The sequence below is a fragment of the Cervus elaphus genome, chromosome 14 (assembly GCF_910594005.1).
Source record: "Cervus elaphus chromosome 14, mCerEla1.1, whole genome shotgun sequence".
NCBI classification, from domain to species: domain Eukaryota; kingdom Metazoa; phylum Chordata; class Mammalia; order Artiodactyla; family Cervidae; genus Cervus; species Cervus elaphus.
The window spans coordinates 30,153,424-30,166,023 of NC_057828.1; the positions used below are offsets into that span (position 1 = coordinate 30,153,424).

General features: G+C 39.5%; 1 protein-coding gene across 1 annotated transcript in view; it reads left to right on the top strand.

Annotated features, from left to right (window-relative positions):
- DNAH14 (dynein axonemal heavy chain 14) overlaps window positions 1-12,600 on the top strand; it is a 388,841-nt gene that overhangs the window by 167,269 nt on the left and 208,972 nt on the right. Inside the window, exons 26-27 of the mRNA XM_043922886.1 lie at window positions 4,443-4,530; window positions 7,081-7,334. Of these exons, the coding sequence (XP_043778821.1) occupies window positions 4,443-4,530; window positions 7,081-7,334 (342 nt within the window). The remainder of the gene's footprint in view (window positions 1-4,442; window positions 4,531-7,080; window positions 7,335-12,600) is intronic.

Genomic DNA, 12,600 nt, shown 5'->3' on the forward strand with positions numbered 1-12,600 from the left:
TTGATAAGTATGATCCCATTGCCATTTACTTTGTTGTTTTGGATTTGAATTTATAAACCTTTTCTGTGTTTCCTGTCTAGAGAAAATCCTTTAGCATTTTTTGAAGAGCTGGTTTGGTGGTGCTGAATTCTGTCAGCTTTTGCTTGTCTGTAAAGCTTTTGATTTCTCCTTCATATTTGAATGAGATCCTTGCTGGGTATAGTAATCTGGGTTGTAGGTTTTTCTCTTTCATCACTTTAAGTATGTCCTGCCATTCCCTTCTGGCCTGAAGAGTTTCTGTTTAAAGATCAGCTGTTATCCTTATGTGAATCCCCTTGTGTGTTATTTGTTGCTTTCCCCTTGCTGCTTTTAATATTTGTTCTTTGTGTTTGATCTTCATTAATTTGATTAATATGTGTCTTGGGGTGTTTCACCTTGGGTTTATCCTGTTTTGGACTCTCTGGGTTTCTTGGACTTGGGTGACTGTTTCCTTCCCCATTTTAAGGAAGTTTTCAACTATTATCTCCTCGAGTATTTTCTCATGCCCTTTCTTTTTGTCTTCTTCCGGGACTCCTATGATTCGAATGTTGGGGCATTTAACCTTGTCCAAGAGGTCTCTGAGGTTGTCCTCAAATTTTTTTTAATTCTTTTTTCTTTTTTCCTCTCTGCTTCATTTATTTCCACTATTCTATCTTTCACCTCACTTATACTCTCTTCTGCCTCAGTTAATCTACTGTTGGTTCCCTCCAGAGTGCTTTTGATTTCAGTTATTGCATTATTCATTATTGATTGACTCTTTTTTATTTCTTCTAGGTCCTTGTTAAAGATTTCTTGCATCTACTCAATCCTTGTCTCTAGTCTATTTGTCTATAACTCCCATTTTGTTTTCAAAATTTTGGATCATCTTTACTATCATTATTCTGAATTCTTTTTCAGGTAGACTCCCTATCTCCTCCTCTTTTGTTTGGTTTGGTGGGCATTTATCATTTACCTGCTGAATATTTCTCTGCCTTTTCAGTTTGTTTAGATTGCTGTGTTTGGGGTGGCCTGTCTGTAGGCTGGACGTTTGTGGTTCCTCTTTATTGTGGAGGTTGCTCCCTGTGGGTGGGGTTGGACCGGTGACTTGTCAAGGTTTCCTGGTTAGGGAAGCTTGCGTCTGTCTTCTGGTGGGTGGAGCTGGATCTCTTCTCTCTGGAGTGCAATGAAGTGTCCAGTAGTGACTTTTGGGATGTCTATGAGTTTGGTGTGACTTAGGGAAACCTGTATTTTAATGCTCAGGGCTGTGTTCCTGCCTTGCTGGAGAATTAGTGTGGTATGTCTTTCTCTGGAACGTGTTGGCTCTTGGGTGGAGCTTGGTTTCAGTGTAGGTATGGAGGCTTTTGGATGAGCTCTTGTCAATTAATGTTCCCTGGAGTCCGGAGTTTTCTTGTGTTCTCAAGTTTTGAATTTAAGCCTACTGCCTCTGATTTTCAGTCTTATTCTTACAGTAGCCTCAAGATTTCTCCATCCATACAGCACAGATGACAAAATATCTAGGTTAATGGTGATAAGATTCTCCACAGTGAGGGACACCCAGAGAGGTTCACAGAGTTACATGAAGAAGAGAAGACTGAGGAGGGAGATAGGGGTGACCAGGAGGAGAAGAGGGGGAGTCAAAAGGAAAGAGACCACTCTAGCCAGTAATCAATTCCCTATATGCTCTCCACAGTCTGGAACACCCAGAGAGGTTCACAGAGTTACATAGAGAAGAGGGAGGGGGGAGATAGGGGTGACCAGGAGGAGAAGAGGGGGAGTCAAAAGGGTAGAGACCAATCTAGCCAGTAATCAGTTCCCTAAGTGTTCTCCACAGCCCAGAAGACTCAGAGAGATTCACAGATTTAAGTAGAGAAGAGAAGGGGGAGGGAGGAGATAAGAGGTGACCTGGGGGAGAAAAACAGGAGAGGGCAATCAAGCCAGTAATCACACCCCTAAGTAAAAATGGGTACTGAAGATTAGATTCTTAAAGGTACAAAATGGATAACAAATACCAAAAAGCAAAGATTAAAAATCTAGAGTAGAGGTTAGACTCTCAATAATACAGTATTAAAAATACAAAACAAAATCAATCACAAAACTTATAAAAAAAATATATATATGAAGTTCACTTTAAAAATAGGGTCTTTTTTGCAAGGTAATGGTAGGTTATAAAAATGAAAATTAAAGAAGTGATAAATAACTTAAAAATTAAAAAATGATAATAAAAATATATCTAGCAATTTCTCTGGAGCTGTTGTGGGCAGTGTGGGGTCAGTTCAGTTTCAGATAGTTCCTTGTTCCAGCTTATACTTCTTCTCAAGGTCTATATAGAAGACCTTCTCTATAGAGAAGACCCCTTCCAATGCTTAGTCAATGTTAACTACAGGGTTTTAATCTGTTGCACCTGTCACTGCCAGAGTGGTTCCCCCTTCTTTGTGTATTTTGGCTTCCTCTGTTTGCAAGTCTCTTCAGTGTCTAATTTCTGACCTGACACAAGGGGGCGAAGGTGATCACTTATTTAGGCTCCCTTGTTCAGCTGTGCTGTGGGGAGGGAGGAACCCTGCAAACAAACATCACTGGCGTGTGTGGGAGTGCTTACAGTGTATGGACCACACTGGGTTTGCCCCCACTCATAGTGGTGTGTGCTTTCCCAGCCTACACTGCTCAGGCTCTGCTGGGGTACTGTGCAAAGTGGGCCCTGCATTTTGTGCACGTCCCAGGTCTAAGCTGCTCCAGTTCAGGTTCTTGGGTACTCTGCAAATGCACAGACTTGGTTGGACATGTGTTTTGTGCCCTTCCCAGGTCCAAGCAGCTCAGGTGACCAGGTGCTTGGCACACACACTGTCCCAGGTGGACCGTGTGTCTTAATCACCTCCCCAGTCCCGGCACTCGGTTTCCCAAGTGCGCCACGAGAGCACTGTCACAGGTGTGCCGTGTGCCTCCTCTGGGGAGCTGATCTCAGGCTGTGACCCTCCTGGCAGATGTCAACCGTCCAGGATCCCAGGAACCCAGGAAGACTTGGTTAGCAACTGGGAGCCTGCTCACAGTTTGGTGGAGGATGCTGTCTCTGGGACCAAGATTGCCCCTTGCCTTCCGGCTCTAGCTGTCACTCGCCTGCCTCTCTGCCTCTCTGCCTCTGGTAGGGGAAGGGGCCGGTCCGCAGCCAGCTAGCTCTCCTTTGGTATTTGCCCAATCCTTTGTTCTGTGAGTGGGTCAGGCTGCACCTTATGTTAGAGCTTTACACAGGAAAATTCTCTCTTTTTTTCTCTCTCTCTCTGGCTATCCCACAGTTTGGGTTGCTATCTCATGTTAGCTCCCTAAGATTGTCTTCAGGGCATTCAGGTCTGGTCCTTACCCTAAGCATGCAACCTGCGCCTTCCTGTCCAGTCCCAGCTAGCTGGTGGTGGACACAAGCATCTGAGCTACTTCTCCGCTGTCAGTTGTGGCTAGGCACCTATTTTATGGGTTTTTTTTTCTCCCATTTATGTTGCCCTCTGAGTTTCCAAAAGTCCCCACAGATCCACTGGTGAGAAGGTGTCCTGCTGTTTAGAAACTTCTCCTCCTTCATGACTCCCTCCCCAGAACGGGTCTACATCGCTAACTCTTTTGTCTCTCTTTTTGTCTTTTATATTTTGTCCTACCTCCTTTCGAAGAGAATGGGCTGCCTTTCTGGGTGCCTGGTGTCCTTTGCCAGCGTTCAGAAAGTTGTTTTATGGAAGTTGCTCAGCAGTCAAATGATCTTTTGATGAATTTGTGGGGGAGAAAGTTGTTCTCCCTGTCCTATTCTTCCACCATCTTAGGACCGCCCTCCCCTCTTCATTACTGTTAAAAGCTAAATTATAATTACTTTTTAAAGTTAAATGTAGGACTTTACTGTTAAAAATCACCTGATCATTTCAGTCCAATATTCAATTTTGTTGAAATTATTTCAAATACTGTTTTTACCATTGATAGTATTAGAAATTCAAAGCTAATAGGTGTCATCTCCTAGTTAAATATAGTCCCAGGTGGCACTAGTGGTAAAGAACCTGCCTGCAAATGCAGGTAGACACGAGACACAGGTTAGATTCCTGGGTTGGGAACATCCTCTGGAGGAGGGCATTGCAACCCAGTCCAGTATTCTTGCCTGGAGAATCATATGGACAGAGGAGCCTGGTGGGCTATGGCCCATAGAGTCACAAAGGGTCAGACTGAAGCAACTTAACACACATGCACACCATCCCAGAAACTCAATGGTTTTATTGGAAATACGATATTAAAGAAGAATTTAAGGAATATGCATTATGCATGAATTAAAACTATTATCTCTGCTTTGTTATATACCTAAATTAGAACAGAAAAGTCAGAGAGCCTAAAGGAAAATTCCTCTGTTATCTTATCATGCTTAATCATTAAATGGCCACAATCAGTGATTAGATATAAATATTATAAAATTTTTTTGCTTATAGATTTATAAGTCAAGGAGTTGATGACTGGTACTACCAACAGTTTTCCCTATGGGTGCTGTCTCATCCAGGACAAGTGGTACTCACTGTGGTAAGTAAATACTTCTTTGATGTTACTGGTATATGTAACTCTGAACTGCATCAAAAAATAAAATGGAGAGATGGTTGACTCGATGGACAGATATCTGACAAAGTAAATATTAGCAAAATGTTTATTAAGGAACATAGGTGATAGGTATATGGGTATTCAGTTTATAATTTCTTCAACTTGTCCATGCTTTTAAAAATGTTCAGGATAAAATGTTGAAGGAATATAACTCATGAATTATTTTGTTGTTTGTTGTTCAGTCATGTCTGAATCTTTGTGACCCCATGGACTAGAGTCCAGCAGACTCCTCAGTCCTCCACTGTCTCCCCAGGTTTGCTCAAACTTGTCCATTGAGCAAGTGATGCTATCCAATCATCTCATCCTCTGTTGCCCCCTTCTCCTCCTGCCCTCAATCTTTCACAGTATTAGAGTCTTCTCCAATGAGTTGGCTTTTTGCATCAGATGGCCAAAATATTGGAGCTTCAACGTCAGCATCAGTACTTCCAATGAATATTCAGTGTTGATTTCCTTGTCTTTCTCTTGCCTGAATATTAATAAAGTACCCTCAGATCTTAAGTCAAGGACTTATTCCAGCTGTTGTTTATGAAGACAACAAAATTATAATTAATCAATATGCACATTTCTGCAGTTTACTAGGCATTCAAATAATCAAATCTGCTCTACTAAGAAAGGATCTTTCCCAAACCCCTGGTCCTCCAAACATGCTTAATAATTAGAAGCAGTCAGTAATCTGTTTCCAAAAATATTTTATGATAGATTTCAACTTCACTCACTGAACATATTTTTGTTTTCCCATGTCTGCCTTACCTACTGCAAATTTCCTATCCTGGTATGCAATTTACAACTTCCCTTCCTCTTGTAAACACTTCTACATATGTAACATAACTAGGAACTATCTCTGAGTGGACACCTGTTGGTATAATAAAGTGTTTACATGCAGTATCCACTAAGAGAATTTCAATATAGATTTAATCAAACTATAGTGGTTGAGAAGTCCTCTATGTTTAGCTAAATAAATAGATAAAATCTAGTTCATAGTCAGTTTTACCGTATGCAAACCTTCCCTCAGCCTACACTGAGGCAGCCTCAGAGGTGGTCTCAGCCCACTGGTTGCTCTCTCCTGAGGTTGTGAATCTTGAATAAATACCTCAGGTGTGACAGTACAGTGACTTTTGACCAGACTCTTCTGTGGCATGACCATGACTATGGTTCCTGATGCCTGGCCCAGATTCTTGCTTCTACCCGCTTCCTAAGTCTCAGCTCTCACCTCCAGCTGATCTGCTATTAGAGGTCTACAACATGCTTTTGGGAAGTCAGAGTTAGTTTCTGTTGCATGCTGCCAAAACACTAATTGATACATTAAGTTTCCCATCTGGGTACACTTATCTTGCCCTGGAAAGAAAAAAATCTCACCATTCTACATATTACCTCTATGCTAATTATTCTCATATTTATTTCTTCATAGCTCCTCTTGTATATTTCTTGAGAGTGCTAAGTCACTTCAGTTGTGTCTGACTCTTTTTAACCCCATGGACTGTAGCCTGCCAGGCTCCTCTGTCCATGGGGATTCTCCAGGCAGGAATACTGGAGTGGGTTGCCATGCCTTCCTCCAGGGGATCTTCCTGACCCAGGGTTAAAACCCACGTCTTTATGACTCCTGCATTGGCAGGCAGGTTCTTCACCTGGGAAGCCCATGTATTTCTTAAGCACTTCAAATTCAGCATATCCCAAATGAATCCATTGTGTCCCTTCACCTACAGCATGCTGTTCCTTCAGTAGGTATAATATCTTAGTGACTAGAATCACAATTCACCTAATTACAGGCCAGAAACCTATGAACCTCCTGACATATCTCCCTCCATTAAGTGCTAGGTCAATTTGACTTAAATCCAGTAGCCTTTTTAAAACTGCTCTGGTATGTATGGAAAGAGTGACAAAAGATGGATCAAATAATAGAAGTTATATAAAGTTCCTAAAAATTACAAACTTAACCTATTTCTGAGTCCCACTCAGAAAACAGAAGTAATTTAATCTTGGAATCATGATACCGTTATTACTGTCCCCAGGTTCTTACTTAGCCTAAGTGATGATAGATTAAGAATATAAAATTTAGAAAATATAAATGTTGGTGATAAATATGTTTCCATTTATTAAAGAATAAGGCTCCCACAAGCATTCATCAAAGTTCAATCTCTAAGTGTCAAATGCATACAAATGTGTAAGCTCTCTCTTTTACACACATATGATGACTCATGCATAATACACACCACATATCATTGTTCAGTCTCAGTCATGTCCGACTCTTTGCAACCCCATGGACTGCAGCATGCCAGACTTCCCTGTCCTTCACCATCTCCCAGAGCTTGCTCAAACTAATGTTCATTGAGTCAATGATGCCATCCAACCACCTTGTCCTCTGTTGTCCCCTTCTCCTCCTGCCTTCAGTCCACACCACACCACTCTTGAGAATATCTATTTTCATTTATAAAATTTATGCTTCAAAATTATTACTTTTGTATCTTATTTTTTCAGAGCAAGATCATATTTTATAATGATTGTATCAAAAGTTTTGTGAGTTCTCATCCAAAAAAAGAGGTGGAAAAAGTCCATGCTGGTATGATACATGGTCTAGAAGAGGTTGCAGAGCTGGTGGTGCTGGATACTCACAACTCTCGAGCAAAAGTTGTACTAGGGGCATTGCTTACCCTGTATGTTCACTGCAGAGACATAGTGAGAGATTTACTACTCAAAAGTATTTTCAATGCAGATGATTTTGAGTGGACAAGGTAGGTAGATTGAAATTACAACTCTAAATAAAGTAACTTCTCATATACCTATCTCAGGTAAGTTAATTCTCTACCTCGAATTTTGTCTGACCTGAGTTTTATATCTCTGGGATTTATAGAAATTATAAGCAAATTCCACCAACTTGAGTACTTATTTCTGTGCTTTCTTCTTCCTCTTTTCCACTATTCTTCTCCTTCATTTTAAGTTCTTTTTGTTTTATCTTCCTGAACTGACCACACTCCTCTTAGCTGCGTTTTCCCTTTTACCAATCAGGCAGAGGGCAGTTTTCAATGGGTAGTAAAAGAAGCTCTACCTCAAGCCTCTTCTTTCCCCCACATGCTGTCAGTTCTGGGACAGACCAAGCTGGGAAACAAACCAAAGAACATTTCTAGCCAGTTCTCTAACTCAGAACTCCCTTCTTCCTAAAAAGTGCAAGTCGCTCAGTCATGTCCGACTCATTGTGACTTCCATAGACAGTACAGTCCATGGAATTTTCCAGGCCAGAATACTGTAATGGGTAGCTATTTCATCCTCCAAATGAGCTTCCCAACCCAGGTTTCCTGCATTGCAGGCAGACTCTTTACCAGCTGAGCCAACAGGGAAGCCCAAGAATACCTGAGTGGGTAGCCTAGCCCTTCTCCAGCGGATCTTCCCTACCCAGGGATTGAACTGGGGTCTCCTGCATTGCAGGTGGATTCTTTACCAGCTGAGCTACAGGGAAGCCCTTCTTCCTACCCAGGGGCAATAAGTAGATAGTCATATACATGTAGTATTTCATATACAAATATGAAAGTACAGAAAAACAGTGCCATTAATTTTGGTGAAGAAATCAAACATAAGATTCTTATAATAAATATAGTTTCAAACTGCTGAATTAATTTTTTTCTTAAGTTTCCTCTTTTCATAGGAAAACAACTGCCCTACCTGCATAAGATCCCTGATTCTCAATAACAGTTTATTTTATAAATTCTGTATTAGCATAAATTTACTGATTTTAGGTATGACAATTTCCTTTAAACTCTAAGGAAAATAGAGTGGAAAGAAGCTGTTGCATTTGACTGGCACCACTGTCTACTATATTTTACCAGAATACTTTATATTTTATATATATTTGTATGTTTGTATTACTGAAGTATAACTGTAAACACTTTTAATTTCTGAAGGAATATGTCTTGTCTGTGAGCCCTCATGCTGCATAAAGTTTAGCATGTCATTATTACTTTCTATTGACTCTCTTTAAAAGTGAAAACTAAAAGTGGAAGAGCATATACAGAAAAGTAAACTAGGAGAAAGAAGATTCTATTAATATTAAAACTCTGAGTGTATCTATGATTCTAAAGGTATAGCTTCCATATAGTGTGCCTTGGTGTCCCATGGCACCATAGGGCACTCACAACTGTAAGATTTTTTAAACTTTTGAGAGACTATAAGGACACTATAAGATACCAGAGTTTCTTTGATGACTCAGTAATAAAAAATCTGCCTGCCAACGAAGGAGACACTAGTTTGATCCCTGAGTCAGGAAGATCCTTTAGAGAGGTAAATGGCAACCCACTCCAGTGTTCTTGCCTGGGAAATCCCATGAACCAGAGGAGCCTTGCAGACTATAGACTGTGGGATCACAAAAGACTCAGACAGGACTTAGTGACTAAACAAACAAGGGATATATAACATCAGTAAGATACCCAGCTACTAACAGTTTGAAGCAGTTTACAATGTTAATATTAGATCATGCTACAACCTTTCAGTGACCTCTTATCTTTGCAAAGCTAAGTTTTTGGCAGTGACCCTGTTAAAAAAACAAGCTGAATTAAAATTAATTAAAAAAAACTGAATTAAAATTAATGTGGCACAGGAAGTAAGATTGGCATGATCCAATCTCATTTCAAAGTTTGAGAAATTATGCAGTGTACAACAGGTACACACAACCCTCCAGTTATTTAAGAATGAAATAAATATATATTTTTTCAATTTATTTGTATAATTTAAAAAATTAAGCTACTGTAAGTCATTAAGACAAAAATGCTTCTTAAGCTGCTTTGGGCCTAAAAATTAATAAAAGAAACAATGAAATATTTCTTTCAGCCTAGAATAATCATGAAAAATTACTTATACACTACAAGTACAGTGAAAAATCTTTTCCTAAATTCATACAAAATGGTCAATTAAGCTATGACAAAGGAGGTAAGAATACAGGTAAGAAGACAGTTTCATCAATAAGTGGTCTTGGAAAAACTCAACAGCTACATGGAAAAGAATGAAAATAGAATATTTTCTCACACCTTATACAAAAAGTAAACTCAAAATGGATTAGTGACCTAAATATATGACCTGAAACCATAAAACATCCAGAAGAAAGCATAGGCAGTATGCTTTTTCACATTGGTCTTAGCAATTTTTTGGATATATCTCCTCAGACAAGTGAAACAAAAGCAAAAATAAACAAATGGGACCTAATCAAACTTAAAAGCTTTTGCAAAGCAAAGGAAACCATCCACCAAACAAAAAAACAGCATACTAAATGGGAGAAACTATTGGTAAATGATACATCTGATAAAGGGTCAATATCCAAAGTATTTTAAAAAAACCTAATACAATTCAATATCAAAACAGACAACCCAATTAAAAAATGGGCAGAGGACCTGAACAGATGTTTTTCCAAAAGAAATACAAATGGTCAACAGATGCATGAAAAGATGCTCAACATCACTAATCATGAGGGAAATGCAAATCAAAACCACAATGAGATATATCACACCTGCCAGAATAGCTACTGTCAAAAAGACAGCAAATAACAAGCATTGGTGAGTATGTGAAGAAATGGGAACCCTCATGCACTATTGATAGAAATAAAAATTGGTATAGCCATTCTGGAAAACAGTATGGAGGTTCCTCAAAAATTAAAAATAATTACCAATTATACCATGTATATTTATCTGAAGAAAATGAAAACACCATTTCAAAAGATACATGCACCCAAGCATTCATTGAAGCACTGTTTACAATAGCTAAGATATGGAAACAGCATAAATCCATCCACAGATAAATGGATAAAGAAGATGTGCTATATACATGCAATGGAATCTTAATCATAAAAAAGAATGAAATTTTGCCATTTATGTCAATATACATGAACCTGGAGGATATTAGACTTAGTGAAATAAGAAAGATAAATACTGTATATTTTCATTTATATGTGGAATCTAAAAAATAAATGAACAAATATAACCAAACAGAAACAGATTCATAGATGCAGAGAACAAACTAGTCGTTACCAGAAGGTGGTTGCGATGAGAAGTGCAATAGAGGTAATGGAGATTAAGATGTACAAACTACTAGATATAATAAATTATGAGAATGTAATATACAGCAAAGAGAATACAGTCAACAGTAACTTTATATGGAGTATATCCTATAAAATTGTCACATTACTATGAAAGTGAAAGTCGCTCAGTCGTGTCTGACTCTTAGTGACCCCATGGACTGTATAGTCCATGGAATTCTCTGGGCCAGAATACTGGAGTGGGTAGCTTTTCGCTTCTCCAGGGGATCTCCCCAACCCAGGATCGAACCCAGGTCTCCCACACTGCAGGTGGATTCTTTACAAGCTGAGTCACAAGGGAAGCCCAAGAGTACTGGAGTGGGTAGCCTATCCCTTCTCCAGAGGATCTTCCCGACCCAGGAATTGAAACAGGATCCCCTGCATTGGAGGCAGATTCTTTACCAATGGAACAGTGTACACCTGAAACTAATATAGTATTGTAAGTCAACTACAATTTAAAAAATTCATTTCCTTCAATAGTGACTTTTCTCTCTTCATCTGAGACTTTGCAAGGTGGTAGTTTACAATTTTTTTAATTTTCTTTTTAATTTATATTTTTAAATGTACTCATTTTTATATTTCTTTATAATCTGCTTTGTTCTAGAAAGGATTTAAAAGGGTTTTATGAGGGATACACAAAATACTAGATGACAGCATAAACTAAGATATAAATGGGCCACCAATTTAACTCAGAGTGGTTTCCATAAGAATGTAGTCCTGAACCACTGATGTAGTGGTTATAATGAATAATGTCTGAAACTACATTCTTATGGAAGCCATAAAAACTTCATAGAGATGATTGTTATGTAAATCTTCCATTTATGCTGACCATCATACCAAAGTAGCATAATTCAACAAGGTCATTTTTCTCGTAGGGAAGAGTGTTCATGTTTGTAGTATTCCAAGTTCTAGTCAGTTCAGTTCAGTTCAGTCGCTCAGTCGTATCCGACTCTTTGTGACCCCATGAATCACAGCACACCAGGCCTCCCTGTCCATCACAAACTGCTGGAGTTTACTCAAACATGTGTCCATTGAGTCGGTGATGCCATTCAGCCATCTCATCCTCTTTTGTCCCCTTCTCCCCCTGCCTCCAATCCCTCCCAGCATTAGGGTCTTTTCCAGTGAGTCAGCTCTTCTCATGAGGTGGCCAAAGTATTGGAGTTTCAGTTTCAGCATCAGTCCTTCCAATGAGCCCCCAGGACTGATCTGCTTTAGGATGGACTGATTGGATCTCCTTGCAGTCCAAGGGACTCTCAAGAGTCTTCTCCAACACCACAGTTCGAAAGCATCAATTCTTCGGCACTCAGCTTTCTTCACAGCCCAACTCTCACATCCATATGTGACCACTGGAAAAACCGTAGCCTTGACCAGAAGGACCTTGTTGGCAAAGTAACGTCTCTGCTTTTTAATATGCTATCTAGTTTGGTCATAACTTTCCTTCCAAGGAGTAAGCGTCTTTTAATTTCACGGCTGCAATCACCATCTGCAGTGATTTTGGAGCCCCAAAAAATAAAGTCTGACACTGTTTCCACTGTTTCCCCATCTATTTCCCATGAAGTGATGGGACCAGATGCCATGATCTAGTTTTCTGAATGTTGAGCTTTAAGCCAATTTTTTCACTCCCTCTTTCACTTTCATCAAGAGGCTTCTTAGTTCCTCTTCACTTTGCCATAAGGGTGGTGTCATCTGCATATCTGAGATTATTGATATTTCCCGGAAATCTTGATTCCAGATTGTGCCTCATCTAGCCCAGTGTTTCTCATGATGTGCTCTGCATAGAAGTTAAATAAGCAGGGTGACAATATACAGCTTTGACATACTCCTTTTCCTATTTGGAACCAGTCTGTTGTTCCATGTCCAGTTCTAACTATTGCTTCCTGGCCTGCATATAGGTTTCTCAAGAGGCAGGTCAGATGGTCTGGTATGCCCATCTCTTTCAGAAT